This window comes from Protopterus annectens, chromosome 10.part0, assembly GCF_019279795.1.
Source record: "Protopterus annectens isolate FY-2018-M chromosome 10.part0, PAN1.0, whole genome shotgun sequence".
NCBI lineage: Eukaryota > Metazoa > Chordata > Ceratodontiformes > Protopteridae > Protopterus > Protopterus annectens.
This window is the reverse complement of record NC_056744.1, coordinates 1,427,076,073-1,427,099,696: the sequence shown is the minus strand read 5'-3', so window position 1 is coordinate 1,427,099,696 and position 23,624 is coordinate 1,427,076,073. Positions and strand designations below refer to the sequence as shown.

The 23,624-nt window shown below is 39.3% G+C and overlaps 1 protein-coding gene across 1 annotated transcript in view; it reads left to right on the top strand.

Annotated features, from left to right (window-relative positions):
• The window catches only part of KIF14 (kinesin family member 14), a 2,369,812-nt gene that overhangs the window by 1,977,134 nt on the left and 369,054 nt on the right, over positions 1-23,624 (top strand). The window contains exon 22 of the mRNA XM_044086046.1: positions 18,947-19,050. Within this exon, the coding sequence (XP_043941981.1) occupies positions 18,947-19,050 (104 nt within the window). The remainder of the gene's footprint in view (positions 1-18,946; positions 19,051-23,624) is intronic.

The window sequence follows — 23,624 nt, the reverse complement described above, 5'->3', positions numbered from 1 at the left end:
GTAATTTCTCTAGAAACATTTTGGTGTCTCTTAAAATATTTTCACATTTGTCTAAGAGCACATGCAGTGTACTTTCAACATAAATAGACAGTGGTTCTGTACACCAACCAGTGCCTGAGACTATGGGACGCATTGGTGGCAGACTTCTGTCTTTATGAACCTTTGGTAAACCATAAATCTTAGGAATAGTTGGATTCAAGACATTAAAGTATTTAAACAGTGGTTCATCTATTAAATCAGTAATTAATAAGTCAGAAATCAAAAAAGACACTTTATCAATGATGGCATTCACTGTAACTTTTGAGATTCCTCTGTATGTATCATTATTAAGCAGTAACTTATACATTTGTTGTACATACAATTGCTTATCTAAAATAACAATACCTCCACCTTTATCTGCCTGTTTAATAACGACAGAATTCAAGTTCTTTAGTTCATTCAGTGCTCTATATTCACTTGTATTTAGATTTCCATAGTAATAGTCACTCAAATTATCATCATATATCTGCCTAAAAGATGTTTCACGTATATCAAGGAATCTTTGTATACTCGGGGGAGTATAAGGAATGAAAGTGCTAGGCTGTTTAAACACATTCATATTATTTGTAACATTGTTTGGGAACAAAACTTTTAGAGACAAATTCCTGCCTAATAATTTAAGGTCTTTAATCATTTCTGTAAGATTAGCCTTTCTAGCAGGTATAAATGAAAGGCCCTTATTTAAAACATTCAACTGTTCGGTGTTAAAATAATAGAGGAAAGGTTCAAAATCAAACCTGTAGTTAAGTCCGTCTCCTCTTGAGAATGTACTGCTCCTTCCAGTGAACCCAGTTGCAGTGACTGTCCTTTGTGTACATATTGTTTCATTCGATTCTTGTAAGGTAGTGGTACTCTCAAAGTGAAGTCGCCTTGTTTGCTGGCATCTAAAAAAATACTTTCTGTGTTTTCAGTCACTTGTATGTTTGAAGTTCCTTCCTTTCTTAGAGTCGATGAAGTATGACTTGTAGATGGTAAAACTGCATATGTTTTCTTTGGAATAGCTCCTAATTTACTGTTTTTATCTTTTAAATTACTGTTTTGTTGGTCAGAGGACTCAAAAACAGGGAGAGTTAAACTGGTGTTCTTCTCCTCTTGCATACAAGCTGTTTCAGTTGTCAGAGAACAAGGAGTGCCTTGTGTAACTGCAGCATAGGTGGAATCTGAATTTAAAGGTGTAGTATGCACATTCCTTGCCTTGTCAGAAACAGTTTGATGTCTAAAGTTATTTTCTTTGGGCCATGAGAAGACATTATTTAAAGCAAAATCTTTTTTGTCTCTGTTAAGTTTTGATAGTTTAATGTTTTGCAGCTTCCTTTCATATGACATGATGTTATCCTGAAGTTCATTCATTTTTAGAAAAACTGTATCTTGTACAAAGTTCTTATTAATAATTGATTCTGTGGCAATGATTTCAGCTTTAAGTTCATTCTCAATGGGTAGAAAAAAGTCAATTAAGAGATCCATATATTTTGTACTGAATTGTAAATTCAATTCTTGCCATTTTCTCAAAAGAATAGGAAAAGACTCACCATATGTAGGCATATTCAGTATTCTTAGACCACGTGGAATAATTTTGGAGTCTAGTGATGCTTGCAGATGTAACCGTTGCCATTGGAGTCTTTTGTATTTGTACATCAGATTCTCAAGTTTTTTACACTGGTTAAAGAATTCTGATAGATCTTGGTTGTTTCTACTATCTTGTATATTTTCATTGAAAGACGCTGTAAGTAGTGGATTATTTGGAATATCCAGTATTCTAAGAAATCTTTGATGGTGACCATCATTCGATGAGTTGGTATCTAAGTTCTCCATAGGCAGCGTGTGTCCTTTTGCGAATAAAATAAACTAATAAGCGAAAAGCAAACGGCTATACAGGTAAAACCCAGTATATAAAAGAAGTATATGAGAGAAAACACTATACGGGTACCACACAATCACGTCTTTATTTAAACAAAGTAAAAAGAGGTGGCGCTTTACAACCTTCGTTGCTTCATCAGACAAAGAATTAACTGTTCAACTGCTTGTTTTATATCACTCTCAGTCAAAACATTTTTTCCAATTAGTGACATCATACAACTTTTGAAAATTTAAAGGCATATATGACAAGAATATTGTAAAATACGCATATGAATATAAAATATATATACAAAAATGTAAAGTATGTTCATATTTATGCATATCTAATTTAAAACAGTTAAATAATCTCATTAAAAATGCATATATATAAAAAATGCATATAAATCAAAAGTTGTATGATGTCACTAATTGGAAAAAAATGTTTTTGACTGAGAGTGATATAAAACAAGCAGTTGAACAGTTAATTCTTTGTCTGATGAAGCAACGAAGGTTGCGAAAGTGCTCACCTCTCTTTTTTACTTTGTTTAAATAAAGACGTTATTGTGTGGTACCCGGTATAGTGTTTTCTCTCATATACTTCTCTTTTTATATACTGGGTTTTACCTGTATAGCCGTTTTGCTTTTCGTTTATTAGTTTATTTTTATTCGGCAAAAGGACACACGCATCTATGGAGAACTTAGATACCAACTCATCGAATGATGGTCACCATCAAAGATTTCTTAGAATACTGGATATTCCAAATAATCCACTACTTACAGCATCTTTCAATGAAAATATACAAGATATAGAAACAACCAAGATCTATCTGAATTTTTTAACCAATGTAAAAAACTTGAGAATCTGATGTACAAATACAAAAGACTCCAATGGCAACGGTTACATCTGCAAGCATCACTAGACTCCAAAATTATTCCACGTGGTCTAGGAATACTGAATATGCCTACATATGGTGAGTCTTTTCCTATTCTTTTGAGAAAATGGCAAGAATTGAATTTACAATTCAGTACAAAATATATGGATCTCTTAATTGACTTTTTTCTACCCATTGAGAATGAACTTAAAGCTGAAATCATTGCCACAGAATCAATTATTAATAAGAACTTTGTACAAGATACAGTTTTTCTAAAAATGAATGAACTTCAGGATAACATCATTGTCATATGAAAGGAAGCTGCAAAGCATTAAACTATCAAAACTTAACAGACAAAAAAGATTTTGCTTTAAATAATGTCTTCTCATGGCCCAAAGAAAATAACTTTAGACATCAAACTGTTTCTGACAAGGCAAGGAATGTGCATACTACACCTTTAAATTCAGATTCCACCTATGCTGCAGTTACACAAGGCACTCCTTGTTCTCTGACAACTGAAACAGCTTGTATGCAAGAGGAGAAGAACACCAGTTTAACTCTCCCTGTTTTTGAGTCCTCTGACCAACAAAACAGTAATTTAAAAGATAAAAACAGTAAATTAGGAGCTATTCCAAAGAAAACATATGCAGTTTTACCATCTACAAGTCATACTTCATCGACTCTAAGAAAGGAAGGAACTTCAAACATACAAGTGACTGAAAACACAGAAAGTATTTTTTTAGATGCCAGCAAACAAGGCTTTTCACTTTGAGAGTACCACTACCTTACAAGAATCGAATGAAACAATATGTACACAAAGGACAGTCACTGCAACTGGGTTCACTGGAAGGAGCAGTGCTCTCCAAGAGGAGACGGACTTAACTACAGGTTTGATTTTGAACCTTTCCTCTATTATTTTAACACCGAACAGTTGAATGTTTTAAATAAGGGCCTTTCATTTATACCTGCTAGAAAGGCTAATCTTACAGAAATGATTAAAGACCTTAAATTATTAGGCAGGAATTTGTCTCTAAAAGTTTTGTTCCCAAACAATGTTACAAATAATATGAATGTGTTTAAACAGCCTAGCACTTTCATTCCTTATACTCCCGGTATACAAAGATTACTTGATATATGTGAAACATCTTTTAGGCAGATATATGATGATAATTTGAGTGACTATTACTATGGAAATCTAAATACAAGTGAATATAGAGCATTGAATGAACTAAAGAACTTGAATTCTGTCGTTATTAAACAGGCAGATAAAGGTGGAGGTATTGTTATTTTAGATAAGCAATTGTATGTACAACAAATGTATAAGTTACTGCTTAATAATGATACATACAGAGGAATCTCAAAAGTTACAGTGAATGCCATCATTGATAAAGTGTCTTTTTTGATTTTTGACTTATTAATTACTGATTTAATAGATGAACCACTGTTTAAATACTTTAATGTCTTGAATCCAACTATTCCTAAGATTTATGGTTTACCAAAGGTTCATAAAGACAGAAGTCTGCCACCAATGCGTCCCATAGTCTCAGGCACTGGTTGGTGTACAGAACCACTGTCTATTTATGTTGAAAGTACACTGCATGTGCTCTTAGACAAATGTGAAAATATTTTAAGAGACACCAAAATGTTTCTAGAGAAATTACATACTAGAATTGAAAGTTTATCAGATATTAATGACTTTGCTCTTGTTACTATGGATATAGAGTCATTGTTTACAAGTATCCCAAATACATGGGGCATTAATATGATTAGAAATTTTCTTACAAGAAATAATTGCTTCACCAATGAAAAGTACAACTTATATGCAGTTTGTTAGAGATTATTCTGGAAAATAATGTTGTATATTTTGAAGAACAATTCTTTCTGCAACAGATCGGCGTTGCCATGGGCACACCATGTGCAAATAGTTATGCTAATCTATCTCTTACATTCTGGGAACAAACACATGTCTTTTCTGATAAGAATCCATTTATTAGTCAGCTTTTATGGTATACACGTTTTGTGGATGATGTTTTTTTATTATGGAAAGGCAATATATCTCAGCTTATATTATTTATTAACTATTTGCATACAACTACTGATTTTCTGAGATTCACATACAAATTTTCTACATCTGAGATTGATTTCTTAGATGTACATATAATCAAATCAGAGTTGACAGGTTTTACCAGCAAAATTTTTCACAAACCCACGAAGAAAAATACATACCTTCACAAAACCAGTATGCATCCTAGACACATTTCAAGAAATGTGCTCAAGGGGCAGGTATACAGAACATTAAGATTACACAACAATGATAATGATGCAGTACTAGCTTTGAATAAATTGAAAACTGATTTTTTAAGAAGAGGATATCATATGGATGAAATAGATAGAACTATTTCTGATGCTTGGACACTCAGGGGCTCTAAATGTAAAGCGTATTTTCAATCTTCTAATTCTATTACGTCAGATAGCAGTAATTTGAGAAATAATACACAAAATAATAGCATTAGAGCGGTTTTTCAGTATGCTAGTAATGTTAATCAGTATACTAATATTATTAAACAACATTGGCACATTTTACATGAGATTCCTTGTTTACATTCTTTTATTGGTAATGCACCTAGTTTCAGTTTCAGAAATAATCTAACATTAAAACAACAATTGTGCAATAAAGACGTCAAAAAAACTACCTATAATTCCAGACGCAAAGGTACTTTTCCTTGTAGGTCTTGTACTGCTTGTACACATATTCATAGTACTACACCATATATTCATCCTGTTAGAAACTTTACACTATACTCTCATTCATATGCAGACTGTAAAACCACAGATGTTATTTATTTTTGTTTCTGCCAAATATGTCATGTCTTCTATATAGGAAAAACAAATAGAAACTTAAAGGATAGAATATTGGAACACATAAGACACATCAGAAATAACAAAACTACTAGTGCGCTTGCTCAACATGTTTTAAACACTGACCCTTCACACTCTTTCAAGTTCTTTGTTTTACAACATATACATAGAAATGTGAGGGGAGGAGATATAGAAAATTTCACAGAGAGCCGAGAACAAAGATGGATTATCAAGCTCAATGCTGATAGATATCCAGGCTTAAATGGTTGTACATCACTCGTTCCATTTCTTAAAGCTAGACGCCTTCAACACAATTAATAAAATAAAAATATATATATACATATATTTCTTTTATTATATATTTTGTATTATGCATTCTTTTTATATATATATTATATATATGCATTTTTATGAGATTATTTAATTGTTTTAAATTAGATATGCATAAATATGAATATACTATGCATTTTTATTTATATGCATTTTTTATATATATGCATTTTTAATGAGATTATTTAACTGTTTTAAATTAGATATGCATAAATATGAGCATACTTTACATTTTTGTATATATATTTTATATTCATATGCGTATTTTACAATATTCTTGTCATATATGCCTTTAAATTTTCAAAAGTTGTATGATGTCACTAATTGGAAAAAAATTTTTTTGACCGAGAGTGATATAAAACAAGCAGTTGAACAGTTAATTCTTTGTCTGATGAAGCAACGAAGGTTGCGAAAGCGCTCACCTCTCTTTTTTACTTTGTTTAAATAAAGACGTTTTTGTGTGGTACCGGTATAGTGTTTTCTCTCATACACTTATCATAACTGTTGATGTCGTGCTTCATTGCCAGTATCGTCTCTTTCTCTTTTCTATCGTTGTAATACCTATGTGTTGGAGTGAGTATCTAGTGTAACCCTTTTGCATTTTCCCTCTATACCATCCGGGCAAGCATCCTCCTACTCAGTGTCAGCAGCAACTTGGAGAGGCAGTTTTTATGGTTCCTTTGTTTGGAATCTCCCACCTGAGTTGGGTCATCCCTTGGTGAGTTGTGCTGTGGCTCGAGGGAGGAAATCTGCACCTGTTGGTGCAAAAAAAGATCTGAAGACTGCACTGGCCAGCATCCTTTTATGTTGCCAGTATTAGAGGGAGTCTGCTGGACCTATAGTATTAAAAGGAGAGAAGCTCCAGAAGTCAGGCTGGCCATCGGGCCTTTGTGGGCAGTATACTCAGTAGCCAGTATTGCAACAGTGATTATACTCTACTGTCTACAATTAGGGCAAGTGCTTAACACAACTGTACATTCTCTCTGCTATCAGTGTTTTCTCTTCTTGGAAAGGTGCCATTATCTCTGTTATATTAAAACAGGGTAAAGACTTGGTGCATTTGGTGTCTTATAGGCCTATTTCTATTTTAAACCAATTTTTTCATGGTGATACTGGCAAAAGGATTAGCATGACATACATCAGATAGGGTTTGTTCTGGATGACACTGCATTTGATAACCTAATAAAGGTATCTATGTTAATTGAATTCTTAACCTTCAACTAGAACTTTCTTACTGGCTAGCCTAAATACTGAAAAGGTGTTTGATCATGCTGAATGGCATTATCTGTTTGTTTTATCACAAATGTAACTTCTTGGATCTGATTATAGCCTTGTATTTTATTCAATGACTAGAATAAATGTGAAGGCTAGGCTGTCCTCTGTGTTTAAGCTGTCTAGGAAGGCTAGTAAGGGGTGCCTCCTTCATCTACTCCTGTTTGCTTTGTATTTGAAGCTGTTGGCTGCCAGCCTCATTACTGTTAAACATATCTTATATAAACAGAAATTTCAGGTTTGCCTTTAAGCTTATGATTTAATGCGTACCTTATAGCACTGAGGTTGACTTGTCTTTGCTATAGTCAAATGCTCAAAGATTTTAGGAGATTGTTTTTGATACTGCTTGCATTTATTAGATCTGATTATGTCCTTTTCATTCTTCCTCAATGTATGGGTTACAGATCTAACCTCGGATCCAATTCTGCCACATTCTACAGACTTCAGATCCAACTCTCGAGCTCCTCCCTGTACCCATAATGTCCTAGTCCATCTCCAATACCTCAGATCTCATTTGCAACCATCTCACATGGACATGCATCCTCTCTTGCAGTGCATTTTCAAGCCTTTTCAGGTTGATTGTGGGGTTTTTTCTTAGAAAACCTTTACTTTTTCTCTTTAAATTAGATATTTCCTCCCCTTAGGTTTTCGGATTTCTTTGTTAGTTCTCTTACTTTAGTAAAATAATTTCTTTAGTACCATTGTTGGTAATCCTTTCCATTCTATCCTCTCTCATAATAAAAAGAAATATTTCTTCTTTCCTTTATAGTTTAAATACTATGACTGAGAGGCATACAGGATTTAAAAAATGCACTTCCTATGGGAACAAAATTCTGAATTTGGATGCCCACAGGGTGTGCATTTACTGTTTAGGGACAGGACATCTGGATAAGAACTGTACCATCTGTGCTGTGTTTAACAACACGGCTATAGCATACAGATGGAAAAATTAGTTCTTAAATGGTTACTACCCTCTTTCTGTTCTTCCTCCATCAGGGGTCAAACCATCAGCAAATCATCTAAGCTCCGTTGGATCACAAGAAAAGATCTCTGCCTAAGTCTCCTAAGACAACTTCATCCTTGGAGCCTCCTCACAAAATACAGAGATCTTAGGATCTGACTTTGTCAGATCCAAAAAGAAAAACTTCAGATCCTAAGCCTTCAGATCTGATTGCCATCTCATGCAGTCTTTCTATTCAACCCATGGATCTGAAACCATCGAATCCATTCTTCTCATAAGCCGAGAACTCACTCCCCTGAATTCGTTGTCGACCCTATTTCTCCTCACCTCCATTGCCCTCTGATGCAAACTCCGAGGAAACACTCCGGACCTCAGTCCACCACCTGAATGGTCAGGACCTCCAGGAGTCGCTCTCAAGCTGAAGTGGATATGATGAGAAAGTTCTTTAGAGCTCAGTTCCAGATGGGAGTTATACCAGCTCTGTCTCCCACTGGCTCTGTGACCCATCATGCCACCACCCATAGAGATGTATCTCCTTCTCCAATCTGTCCACACCCATACAGTTGTATCTCCTTCTCCAATCCGTCCATTGGTTTCAGAGACCCAGGTTCTGAGAGTTCCAAAATTACCAGTATCGGAGCCAAAGAGAATTACATCTTCAACCCCAACAATTTCCCTGACTAGTTCTGCTCCTGTTCCTTCAGATTGGGACAAGTCTCAGAGCTGAAGTATTGGTGTCGGATCTATGGGGTCGGGATGTACTCCGATGATGTCAGATCCAGCCTTGCCCATTGGAGCCTCTGAGCTAGATAGCTCGGGTCTGGCTCCCCCCTCGAGGTACTGATCCGGACAAAGTTGTGATCTGCTGTCTTAGAGAGCCTTGGCTGTGGTGAGGCCAGTCACAGCTTCTCCTGGTCTCATTTAAGAGATCCAGTCTGTTGTACATCCTGAGATCCTACACCCTTTCCCTCTGTGGTTCCGAGCTCTGATCCCATCAGACCTACTCCACAGGGGCAGCCAGTATCAGCTAGCATCAAGACAATTCCCATGGAAAAACTAACCATCTCTTTGGACACCTCCCCAGACCTTGCCGCTGAGGAGGTTCACTGAAACAGAATGTGTAAAAGGAGGCACATAGATTCCCCATCAGAATATCTCACCGAAAATACTGACTTTGACAAAGGTGAAAGGTCCCCCAGATCACCACCTGATGACATCTCTTTGGGAGACATTTTGGAAATTCTTAAGCAAAAAGGTGGTCAGTTATCAGATAATCCTTCCCCTGTGGAGTCAGTATTTCTGAAGGCTTTTGGTGCTGGCCCGTCTACATCTTGGGTGACTCCCCACGCTGATCTTATCGACCTAGTCTGTTGTTGGGTATGGAAGGAACCAGGTTCTGTTGAAACTGTCCTACGCCATACAGACAGAATTTTAGCTGTTTCAAAGGATAAACCCCATTGGAGCAAAGCAGTCCCTGATGATGCAATGGTTATGCTGGCAGCCACCAAGAAGGAGCTAGCAGAATGGAGCTGCTCTGTCCACCCCCCTAACAGAGAGTGCAGGGCATTGGACAGGTTTGGAAAGTGAGTGTTTGCTTCAGCAACCTTTGCCTTGAGGTCCATGAACTATATTGTGCACTTTACGATACTTAAGGGGCTTTTGACCAAGGAATTCTCAAAATGTCTCTCGGGAGTCCATGCCCACAGAGGATTACAAAAGATCATCTTCACAGATGGCCACTCTTTTATTTAGTTCCAGAGCATCCATGAAGTTGATTTCTCATGCAAAAGAAGGCACCTCATGGGCCGCTGGTTTGGGCATTACCATAAGGAGATATGCCTAGATGCTATTTGATTTTGTTGAGCCTTTCAAATCTTCTTTCATCAGTTCTGCTTTTAATAGAACATCATCTGTGAAAGAAACTTGTTCCTTCTGTGAACAGGTAGGAAAGACTCTGCTGTAGGGATTTGCTTTTCTACCCTCAACAGTCCTTTTCAAGCAATCAAAGAGGTGGCAAGAAAATGTGGTTCTTTAAATCTCGGGGATCTTTCTAGGATTCATGTGGATATAACTCCCTCAGAGGCAGATGAGGGAGTTGAAATGGAAGACACTGTTCTCATGACAGAGGAGGCCCACAAAATTAGAGTTTCTGAGATTCCTTTATGGATAGACCCTTTCAGTGCTCCTGAAGTGTTCCCTAACTGCCCACCTCTGGAGGCAGTTGGGGGATGCTTGTCCTTGCACCCAGACACCTTGGCTGCTCTAAAAAAAAGATGTTTGGCTGCTAAAAATAATATTCCGATGTTACTTTATACCATTTTCCCAAATGCCCACTTCCAAAGACGAAAGCTTCTTGACATTCCACCTAGTCAGAGAGAAGCTGCAGCTCACGAAATTCAGAAATTGCTGGAAAAGTCATCCAGGAGGTCCTACCAGACCAGAGAGAATTCAGAACTTACTCAAGGTTCTTTTTAGTGCCAAATAAGACAGGGAACCTGAGACCAATTTTGGATCTAAACAACCTGAACCAATTTGTGAGGAAATCAAATTTCTAAAGGGTCACAGTTCAGTCCATTCTACCTCTTTCACACAAGGACAATTGGATGTGCTCAGTCAATCTTCAGGATGTGTACTATCACATCAAAAATAAACAGATGCTCCCAGAGACACTTGTGCTTTTGGTTGGGAGCCAGACACTGTCAGTTCAGAGCCTTAATTTGTGGACTCACCACAGCCTCCAGGATGTTTACCAAATGTATGGCAGTGGTAACAGCTCAACTAAGACTGCAAGGATTTCGAGTGTTTCCATACCTAGGTGGTCTTTTCATCACCCCAGCCCTGTATCACCTAGAATATTCCTGGCATTATTTGTTCAGAATTTGCCAGTCACTAGGCATTGCAGTCAATATTTTCAAATCTTGTTACCAGTACAGAGCCTGGAGTTCATTGGTGCTCATCTAAACACAATAAGACAAATTGCTTCTTTACCTCCTCATCACATACGCACAATCATGTCTCAGATTTATCAAATTTTGTCTCATCCTGCTCCTCCTGCCAGACTTGTCCTTCTGGCCCTAGGTTCCATGGCAGCTTCTATAGTATTAGTCCCATTAGCATATTATTATAGGCATGTTCTTCAATGGGCTCTAGCTGTTCAGTGGTCTAATTTACGACAGGCCCTATCCTTCCTAGTCAGACAACTGGTGGATCCAGTCAGACAACATTTACAAAGGTTGCTCCTTCATTCTGTCTCCCCCAATAGCCACAGTGACCACGGGCATCTTCCAACTGGGGTGGGGTGGCATTTTTTTGGGAAGGATGGTCCAAGGCACATAGTTCCCCCAAGAGACAAATTTGCATATCAGTATCCTGGAGATGAGAGCAGTCCTACCAGCACTGCAGTCATTTCAAGATGTTTTCTGTCTAGAGACCATTGCTATCCAAACTGACAACATGCCTGTGGTCTGATACATCAACAAATAAGGGGGAACTTGATCTTAGCCCCTCTACTGAGATGCTATGAGAGTGTGGCAATGGGTAATCTTCTCTAACCTCTTTCTGCTAGCAATGCACATTCTGGGGAGATCCAACACGGTAGTGGACAAGCTCAGAAGTTCCATTCTGATGCATCACAAGTGGTCTCTCAATCAGTCAGTGGCAGACAAAATTTTCAGTTGTTGGAGCCATCCTTACTGCAATCTTTTCACTTCTCCACACATGAACAAATGCAGCAGGTACTTTGCCCTGATCTTCCTCTCCAAGGGGAAGTCACCATGAGATGCTCTAGTCCACATTTGGCTCTCCAGTCTCCTTTACATCGTTCCCCTAGTACCTCTGCTGCCAAAATTGTGACAGAAAGCCAGCCGATTGAAGAGCTCGGTTATCCTCATTGCCCACTTCAGGCCTTGCCAGGTCCATTTTCCCTTTCTTTGATCTCATCTTCATTATCCTCCTTGGATACTGACTCCAGTCCAGACCTTCTGTCACATTCCACAGGGATAAAACATCCCAGTATCCCAGCCCTCAAACTAACTGCATGGTTTCTCCATTTCCATTAATAGCTAAAATGCCCAGGCTTTCTTCTCCAGTTAGTGGTATACTTTTGTTCTCATAGAAAGACACCACTAAAAGAATTTACACGTGCAAATAGAAAATATTTTCAGTTTGGGTCCTGAAAATGCCTTTGATCATTTTATTGTCCCTATTTCTTCTGTACTGGAGTTTTTAGCTTCTCTTTTTAAAGAAGGTGCTAGCTTTTCTATAGTCAAAGTACATTTTGCAGCCATATCAAATTTTCACTCAGGAGACAATGCTTCCTGCTTGGCTGCTTCCAAATTATGTAAGGCTTTTCTGAAGGGTACCTTTCTGTTCAGACCCCCAGTGAAAGATCCGTCACCTCTCTCGGATTTAACAGTAGTATTCCAAGACTAAACTCACAACCCTTTGAACCTTCAGCAAAAACTGCCTTAAAATTTCTGTCTTGGAAAACAGTCTTTTTAGCTGCTATTACTTCTGTTTAAAGCATTTATGAACTCCAGGCTCTTTCACTGAAAGCTCCTTGCATTGTTTTTCATAAAGACATGGTTACCTTATGAACCAGTCCTTCTTTCCTACCAGAAGTGGCTTCTGAATCATATATAAATCAAACTTTTCACTTACCAGTTTTCTTTCCAAAATTTTCAAACAAGAGTGAATACATGTTGCATCTTTTAGATGTCCAGAGACAACTACGTTTCTACTGACAGAACAAAAGATTTCAGAAAAATGGACCAACTGTTTGTCTCTCTTTCACCAAGTCTACTGGGTTCTCCAATTTCTAAAGTTACATTGGCCAAATGGATAACTAATTGCATTTCCTGGATATATTCTGAACAAGGCTTCTCCCTACCAAAACCACCTAAGGCCATTCAACTAGATCCTTGGACACTTCATCTGCCTTCTGGTCTAGAATTTCCATTGACAATATTTGTGCAGCAACCACTTGGTCTAATGTTCATACCTTTATTACTCATTACAAATTGGACATCATTTTCAGAAGCAGTGTTTCTTTCAGTCCAGAAGAAGTGCTTCTTTCGGTTTAGCAGTTCTGGAATACCCTTCCTTGAGTACCACCCAAGATTTACATAGTTGGGCACTCTGTCCCATACACTGAGGAAAAATGAAGAGGACAACATCAGATATTAAAGTTATGTACTCACCATAACTAGGCATTTGTGTTATCCATTTTCATTCTTCCTCAACTCCCCTCCTTCTGTACCCCTTCCTGTCATCTTCTGGAGAGACCTAATGGATCTTTTGGAACCTGTAGTTCCAGGTTTGAGCCCTGGTTTAATTACTCTTTTCTACTTTTATATACTGAGACGTTTAAGGCAGCAAACTTGATCTGAGGTACTGGGGATGGACTAGGGGATTATAGATAGACAGATAAAGGGAGGAGCTTGAGAATTGGATCCAAAGTCTGTAGAATGCAGCCGAGTCGGATGTGAGGTCGGATCCATAACCCATACGAAAATAAGCAACACAGATGCCTAGTTATGCGGAGTACATAGCGTTAATTTATGCTCAAAGTCAAGAGCTAGTAGATGTGTTATCCTTTTTAGTGGAGTCTAACCAAATTATTTATTTAAGAGTGAAACTGGTGGGTTCTCAGATTACATTGGCAGGTCTGGTGTCAAAAATAGTATTAGGAAAGCAAAGGAGTTTGCTAAGAAAACTTCATGTTTAGACTTTTTCTTAGTTCTTTTGCCATTTCTTTCGGGACTTAAAAAATAATTTGGTTTGGAACTTATTTGGTGGAGTAGGATGTGGAATAGGGGCATAATTTAGTGGAATATGCTCACTTTCCCTCTTTACATAGGGTGGACTCAATCTAGAATACTGTGTGAAGGTGGCCAAGCTTAAGATACTGTTAGGGAATTTTAATAAATGATTACAGGGCAATTTGGAAAGACATTATTCTTATGGAACTGGAAGCATTGCGGACATTTCATCAGTAATTAAATGCATATAGAGATTTCTTCAAATAGGCTTCGTAGTTATTTTGCAACTCTGTACAGTAACTCTTTGGGCTCTTATGGAGACAGGGATGGTCAGCTGGTTATATTATTTATTAGTAGTGATATCTAGGCACTAGGTAATTGACACAGTTGGCATTAGGAGCAAATTGGTGCATGCTTCAAAGTATGCAACACTTTCTAGAAAGTATTAATTTTTTCCCCTGCTGATGGATTCATTTTAAAGACTTTTAATCCCAGATTGACTCTCTCAGATGTTTTTGATTGCCTGGTATGCCAAAATGTTGCAAAGGGATGGTGGGTGGTTAGTTACACATTTTCTGGAAATGTTAGGGATTAACTGATTTTAAGTATGGTCAGTAAGTAATCTGCAATAAGCTCTGTTTATGGTTTGTTTCTTTTACTCTTGCGTTGTTCTTAATAGGATTGAAGAATTTTAAACTGACAGATAAGCATAAGAGTGACTTGATCTTAAAATGTTAGAAGCAAAGTACGCATCACCATCAAATGGGAATGGAGAGTATATCTCTCCCTTTCAAAACTTGTTTTCAGTTTGAAATTGAGATTGAGACAGAAGACAATGGATAACTGGACTTTATGGACTCTATATATTAGACTGAATCATTAAACTTGCTAATAATTAGATATTGTGGAGGTTTATTAAATTTTAATGAGATAGTTTGTTTGTTGGAATTTTGGGCATTTTTCCTTAGCATTGTTTAGATTGCTGTTAAATACTATCCTATGAGATTATGTACAGTTTCTTGTTTGATCTTTGTCCTGTACACAACTTTAGGAGTAGGGCTTCTTTATCTATACTTTAATACTCAGCCCTCTGATAGTCTTAGTTCCTTGAATGACCTCCATCTCCTTATACCCTGACAGAGTTGCTGTGTGGGCAAGTATGTGCATGCATGTTATTTGACAGCAGTGTAGAAGTCGGATGATCTTTGTTATTTTTTAATTTGCAGTAATTCTCATTGGTTAGGATCAAACCGACACGTGGAAGAGTTAAGCATGCTTATGTAATTGGCACATGACATCACAGTCTGAGCTGACTGTGAACGAACATGCCCTCAATCATTGGAGCTTTTGAGAAAATAGTATCAAATTGTGACTGGTGGAGAGTTTGAACCCAATTTTTGACCCATTAAGGTGGGATCCACTTAGATCAACTGATAGTGTATTAGCTTTTCTGTTATTTACTTTTGAATGTCAAAAATACAAGTAATTTCTGGAAGCTGCATATATAGTAATGTCACAGCGTGCCTTCCCAGAATGTACCCGTTCTTCCATTTTTTTTCGTGTGTGTGTGTGTGTGTGTGTGTGTGTGTGTGTGTGTGTGTGTGTGTATGTGTGTCTGTCTGTCTGTCTCTCTGTATGTATATATATATATATATATATATATATATATATATAGAAATAAACTGTTGCAAAAAAGAGTAAAATACCATGACTGGAAGAACTCCCTGGTGAGCCTCAGTAAGAAGCTGAGATCCTTCATAAAATCCTCCAAAGCTAGTTATGAAAATAAAATCACCACTGATTCTAAAGACAACACAAAGCATTCTATAGCTATGTCAAGAATCTCAATGGCAACATTCAGATCTGCTCTGAGTTACAGCACAATGGCACTAAATATACAGAACCAACTGATATTGCCAACATCCTGGCAGATAGTTTCATTGCTAACTTTACCCCACCCCCACCCCCTAAAGGACCCATCTCTGTACTGGAAGAATGCAAAGTTCCTGTAATCACGGCTGCACAGGTAAAAACCACACTCTCCAAAGCCAAGAACACAGCATCCATGGGACCTGACAACATCCCAGGCTGCATTCTACATGAACTACAGAATGAACTGGCACCCCTACCTAAGCACCATGTTCAATCATAGCCTCACCTCAGGCTTTGTGCCCACTGAATGGCGCTACCACTACACAAAGGGGGAGCCACCACCGACCCCGGGAACTTCCGCCCCATTAGCCTAATGAGCCTGGTCTGCAAGGCCATGGAAGATATCATCATGGAACTTATAAACAAAGACATTGGTAATCTCCAAACTCTGGACCACACCTAGTTCAAGTTTGTAAAAGGCAAATCATGTCTCCTAAACCTGATTAACTTCTTTGAAGCAGTCACCAAAGCCATAGACGAGGGTAGGGTGGTTCACACAGCCTATCTAGATCTCACCAAGGCTTTTGACACCATCCTCCACTCTGGAATTATAGATAAACTCACTAATCTAGGTATAAATCCCTATGTTACAAGATGGGTTGCCAACTGGCTCACTGACAGAACCCACACTGTGAAAGTAGCAGACTCCAAATCCGACTTCAGACCAGTGATAAGTGGAGTACCACAGGGTTCAGTCCTGGGTCCTCTCCTGTTTGGTATCTACATTTCTGAAGTACAGGCTAACACAGAAGGCCTTTGGCTAATGAAGTTCGCGGATGACTGCAAACAACTTCTTCTTCTTTCGGCTTTTCCCAGTTAGGGGTCGCCACAGTGGATCACATGTCCGCTCATGATTGGCAATGGAGTTTTACGGTGTCGAGTTGCCAGCCCAGCACCCAAACTTTCACAGAAGGCACACACATGCACTCATACCTAGGGCCAATTTAGTGTGTCCAATCCACCTACAGCATGTCTTTGGGATGTGGGAGGAAACCGGAGCACCCGGAGGAAACCCACGCGACCACAGGGAGGACATGCAGACTCCGGAAAGAAGGCACCCCAGCCAAAGATCAAACCAGGAACCTCTTGCTGTGAGGCGACAACGCTAACCGCTGCACCACCATGACTGCCCCGGATGACTGCAAACTAGGAGCCATAATTGAAACTCCTAACTATGTGGACATCCTACAAAAAGGGCCTCACTGAGACAGATGCCTGGTGTCAAAGCCATGGCCTCAAGCTCAGTGCAAAAAAGTGCATTGTCATCCTCTTTGGTAAAAACTTTGTACCTATGAGCTACCACATAGCTGGTAGTCTACTTAACACCGAAAGTGTGATAAGAGACCTTGGGACACAGGTGGACAGTAGCCTCTCCTTTGATAATCACATCACCACAATAGTCAGGAAATCCTTCTACATGGCACACCTCATCACAAAAGGTTTCTCATCCAGAAAAAAAGAGGTCATTGTTCCCCTCTACTCCTCACTTATTAGACCTATTATAGAGTACAAAGCCCCTTTTGGTATGTAGCTCACAAGACATCTACAACAACTGGAAAGGCCGCAGAAATACCTCACAACAGAGGATTACTGGCCTCAAACAGATGCCCTGTGCAGACCGTCTCAAAAAACTCCAGCTTTACTCCGTCACATATCGCCTACTCAGAGGCGATCTCTGCCTAACATACAAAGCTATGTCAAACCCAGAGCTGTTGGACATGCTCCACTTAAAGAAATCCCAATCCCTCCAAGCTACACACTCTAGGGACCTAAACCTTGTCACCACAATAAACAGAACATGCTGGAAGTATAGATTGCTGTCCCAGAGACTTCCCACACTCTGGAACAAACTACCTATCTATATCAAACAAAGCTCCTCATTAGCACTCTTCAAGAAAAATCTTGATGATTGGATGGGAAATAGGAAATAAACCCGGGGATCACCTCTGTGGTTCTGCTCGACAGGGGCACAGGAAAATTATTTTCTTGGGTGGTGAAAGCCAGGGTACCTTTTTGGCTAGGCTTGTATAGGCCCTAGGGCCAATAGCCTAGTACCTACCTATGAACCTATGTGTATGAGACAAGGCGAGGTTATGGAAGTTCTTACTTTATTTAATTGGTAGGAAATGCTGTAAGGAACTTTTGGCCAGATAATTTTATTTATTTATTTAAAATTTGCTTACATTTGTTTACTGGGAAAGTGCGACTTGGAACGAAGGCAATTTTCATCAAAGGATCTGGGAGAAATGCTCCAGATGTCTTTGTAATGTGGGAGGAAACTCGCACAAACACAGGGAGGACATGCAGACACTGCACAGAATGCACCCCGGCTGAGAATTGAACTGGAGAACCTCTTGCTGTGAAGTGGAAATGCTACTTCTGCACCACTGCACCGTCCAGTAAAAAAGGGAGGGAGGTATAATGAGTAAAGAAAATGTGCATTATAACTCCATACTAAGAATACCATTTGAAGGAAATAGCCCTGACCTCTGATTTACAGACTATGCTCTCAGCGCAAATATGTTTTGTAGCATACGACACGACAGATTGAGATATAGGTTTACATGAAGTTACTAAGCAAACAGTCAAGGAGTCTATTGAGGAGCCAAGCCCAATTTCTCATTTACTACAAAATGCTGGATAAATGACCTGCTCACGTTCACGCATTAGGCAAATGAAGATTGAGGGGTTCAGATCCTAGACTACAGGAAGCAACTTGTTCCTCTTTGAAATAAGTGCAAAAATTCTGGTCACATTATTTTTTTGTGCGTTAAGATACCATTTATAAAAGATTGACATCACCATTCAGCTAATAGGCACATATGATTACGCCAGAAAAAACAGTAGTCAGTCAGCTGTGTTCCAAACTTTAAAGTCAGTCTTTTTCTTATGTTGTAGTTGCTGTACAGCATTTTAAAATGCTGATAAAATATTGTTACTCCTTACAGACAATGGTTGAAATCAGAAAAACTGTGTTTAAAATAGTGAATGTCTACACTTGAATATGCCTATTTTTTTGTTGTCTGTTGCTAAAAAGGTATTGTTAAAAGACATTTCAGGTGATAAGAGCTTTATATTTGTTATAGACACATGCTGGCAACAAAGATGATGATATTTTTTATGACCCCAATGATGAATGGGAGCCTGATATTTCATCTGCATCAGCAGCAGCATCATTTTCCAGGAGAAGGTAAGCTGTGGTGCTTATTAAGATTCGCTAATGCAGTTTTGCTTCATGTCTCACAACTTGCTGCTATGTTTCTGTTAATTATTTTCTTGTGAATATTATTTATGTAAGCATTCATAATGTTAATGAGGGATCTTTATCATATTTTAGTAAAAAATGTATATTGATTATTATAAGAAAATTTTAAATCAGCAGTACAGAAAAGGACTATGTAGTCTTTTTACTATAGAGCAGCGATATAGCTAGGTCATTTGGCAGTGTGGGCAATGCCACCAACTGACACCTCCCTCCAGAAGAGTTCTTCGGAATAAGGAATGAGCGGCTTGTTGCTGTATCTTTTCATAAAATGTAGGAAGGAGGTGTATAGTTGCTGTTAAAGTACGCAACACACAGACATTGACTGAATGACAGTAGTGATATCAGAATTGTAGAAGTACCAGTTGATCCATACAAGCCCCCTGCCCAGTCATTTAAGCAGTCACAATTGTAGTAATGACTGTATACATGATTTCCAGTATTGCTTCCAGCCTTGCAAGTCAAGAAAGGATAAAAAACTGTTATGCATTACTGATTGCACCCCTTACAGCAATTGCAAGCCTGACTGAATGACATTTAAGCAGCAATTGCACTTCCTGCTGCTTAATAATTACATAGACTTTTTGAGGCTTATCTGTCCTTGCCAGTAGAGACAGAAAAGCTCCTGTTCTACAGTGTTAATCATGTTTCATTAGCAGCTTGTGCCTGGAGCAGCAATCCCCTTTGCCCCATCTTGCTATGGCTCGGGTATTGAGAAATAGAAAATGTGCTTTATAAGGATCACTACTGACGTATCAGCTGTCTAGAAGTAATTTCAGTGCATTCCTAACCTTTGAAATGGCTTTGCTGACAAAGACATTCAGCAATTCTAGCCTCACCCCCACCCCACACTGCCCTAACGTGTAAATACTTTTTCCATAGTCAACCAGTAGTGAAGAAAGGACAAAATTAATTTCACTGAATACGTTTTCAGAGAAAGCATTTCAGAAGTTTGGAGCTCACAGGACTTACTTACATTGAGCTGATATATTTTCCATCCATTATGAATGGAGATTGTACCTCAGGGAGATATCTGACTATCCAGCCTGACTTTCAGAGCTTTGGATATCACCTTTCTAGGGTCAGAAGTTTTCCATGTCACTTATGCCAGTTTTTCATTTTTTTGCTTTGTTTTTTTACATGGAGCAAATGCACATCTGTCCATTGGTTCATTCAGGTTGTCTAGAAAGTTGCAGTAAGTGCCCATAAGTGAGAGTTTTTCTGCTCTTTTATAGAGCTCTGCTGTTATTTGCTGTTGAAATCTCTCTCTTTTTTTTTGCTTGTGATTTTATTTTAAAAATCTTTAAAAAAAAAAAACTTTGTTACTACATGAGTCCTATGAGGGCTTGAGAGTGTCATTCGTGGAGAGGCACACATTTACCTGATCCCAGTTCAAGCATATCCTTCTGTAATATTCCTAGCTGCTTACTATTTGGAGACTGACAGTGGGATACATAAGTCTCACATTTCACAGTCCTGTATTGCATTGTCTGCTGCATTGCATTGCATTTGGATACCTATTCTCAGGTGTCCACAGAGAACCAGTGTATGCTGCATGACTGTAGGTAAAACTCTACTTCCTTGGATACTCTTACAGTTATTGTGCAGGAAGCTGCAGGCCCGGTGAAGAAATTGTTTTCCTTTGAAAAATGTCTAGGTTGACCAAGTCTTTTACTTTTGTTCTGGTAGGCTTGATTACCATTGTTGTGGTGTCTCTCCCATTATTCTCTCGGTCGAACCCTGCCATTTTGACCATCGATATTTTGCGAGGAAAATGTGGTAGTACATCAGAGGGTTTGTGCCCATATCCCTGCACCAATTAAGCTGTCATCTCTGACCCGTTCCATTGCTTCATTACCCCAACACCACTTAGGAAAAGTCTTTCCTACTTTAAAGGCTGACCACAGACTTGTGAGTGAGGGAGCTTATCATTGCAAGTTACAAGACTGACTTATAGATGTTCTTCATGTTTCACTGTTGCTGTCATCGCACTTGGGTTATCTGCCTGCAGGTAGCCCTCAGTCGGCCAGAATACCAGAGACCTAGTATATCTGTGTCAGATGCTGTCACTTCTTCCCTGACATCAGGTCGTCAGGGGTATAAAAACAGGCAGCCGACGCCATTACATCCATCTTTCTTGCCAAGGAGGAGCCCGAAGCAGAAGCATTTTGCATGTGCCAGTCAGCTGCTACCTGAATTTTTTGTTTTCGAATTGAATAATCCTGAAGTCTTCTAAAGCTAAAGTACCCCGTTGGGGATACTTTTTTCTTGCTCTAACTGATATCAGAAAAAGTTAACAATTGTCTTGCCTGTGGAAAGCAAATACCTCACAGAGATATTCATTCTTACTGCGTCACCTGTTTAGGCCCAGACCACGACGTCACTCGCTGTCTGTTTTGTACCTTGTTTAACGCCTGAACCATTCATCGTCGGGCTCTCTTTGTCGCTAAATTCTTTCACTCTCGATCTCCGTATTCTGAATTGGCTTCGGTAAGCCATCCGACTACCGATTTTCTGAAAAAAACGTAAGGATAATGACAGAGACAGACCGCATAAGTCCAAAACTGCCTCTGACGCTTCCGTTAAGCTAGTCGCCAGTCCGCCGATACTCAGTGAGGTGCCTTTGCAGCCCCTGATGCCTGCTTCAGTGGATTCGCAGGCCTCTGCTGAGACCCATTCGGAGTCCGGTATGCCACGAGATGCTTCTTCGACTATGGAACCAGTGGATGTCTCTACCTTGGATGGTGGCACCGGCTTCTGCGGCAGTTTTTTGCTCTACCGATGTTCGAAAAAAAATGACAACTTAATTTCTAACCAAAACTACCGAGTTTCTTAGGCCCAGAATATGCACTACGCCTAGAAAACCGACGACCAAAGCACATGCTCAGGCACCCATGCCACAAAAACAAATGCTTAGAATGGCTGAAGACCTCATTATGCTGATTAGGGGAAGTCAGCATTCCCCTGCAAAGAGACAGAGAATCCAGTCCCGTTCAGGTTCTACAGACCGATGACTCTGACTTTTATGATTATGAAGATATGCCCTTAGCCTATGAGGATTCGGATGCAGAGGAATCCATTTCCTCTGCCTCCCCTCCAGAGGATTTTTCTTTTGGTGAAACCTTGTATACTTTAAGAGAGCATTTCCATTGGGAATGCCAAGACTATCCTCAGTCCAAAAAGAGACTCAGAGAATTTTTAGAGTTGCCTCAGCACAGGCCTTTAGCTATACCCCCTATCTGACCCAGAGATCATTTCCCAGGGGCCTAAAGATATTAAGGTTACTACAGCCAATAATCCCACCGCTTCATACAGGGATTCCAGAACTTTGGACAGATGGGGTAAGAAGGTATATACCTCTGCAACTCTTGCTATCAGGGCATTGAATTGCCAGTTTCACATGCTGAAATACCAGAAACATATTATGAAACTTATTAAACAAACAGTGGTAACTTTTCCAGATTGTGCTGAAAATAAAGAATTGCAGGAGCTTATGCACTCTGCAAACCAAGTCAGTAAGCATGCTTTGCAATGTGGCTTTGATACCCTCGAAGCATCTTGCAGGGCAGCAGTCACTGGCTCTGTACTGAGAAGACATGCTTGGCCGAAGGAGCAGACCTTGCCAGGTCATGTCAAATCTAAATTACTAGACACTCCTTTGAATAAGGACTGTTTGTTTGGCACCAAAGCAGTAGAGGTTCTTAAAAAGATGGAAGAAAAAGCTAAATCTATGCAGACTGTTAAAGAATTTCTACAAGTGCAACCCCCTAGATACAGTAGGCATTGCCCTTCAAAACACTTGTCCTTTCCAGCCCTCTCCAGGCCTTCCCAAAACCCAGGAGAAACAGACCACCCAGACTACAGTCTCAGGGTATGCGGAGATCTAAGCAAGCACCGCTAAAGCAGAGAGTGGTAAGCCACCTCCTTATGGAAAAAGCTCACAATGACTTCTTCACTCTACTTCCCAGCCCTGCCCAATTGCTTGTGCCCCTAGGAGGAAAACTTACCCTTCATGCAAAAAACTGGATGTCCATCACTCAGTACCGATGGGTCCTCAACATTGTATCCCAGGGGTAAAAACTTTATTTCCATTCACTGCCAACCCCAAGCGGGTTTCCAGACCTTCCTCCAAACCAGTGGGCAGAGGCTCAAAACCAAGTACTTTTCCTGCTCAATATCAGAGCTATTCAGCCTGTTCCAGTAGAACAGAGGGATCAAGGATTCTACTCCAGACTCTTCCTGGTACCCAGGAAAGAGGGCTCTTGGTGCCCAATCCTGGATCTTTCAATTCTCAACACCTTCCTGGTAGTACCAAAATTCAAGGTGCTTACCCTGCAACAGCTTCTCCCTATGTTAGCCAAAGATGCTTAGTTAGTCACCCTAGACTTAAAAGAAGCCTATCTACACATACCCATAAAGGGAGTCATGCAGGAAGTATCTACGTTTCAGGGCAGGGTCTATGCATTATCAGTTCTCTGCACTTCCCTTTGGCTTATCTACTG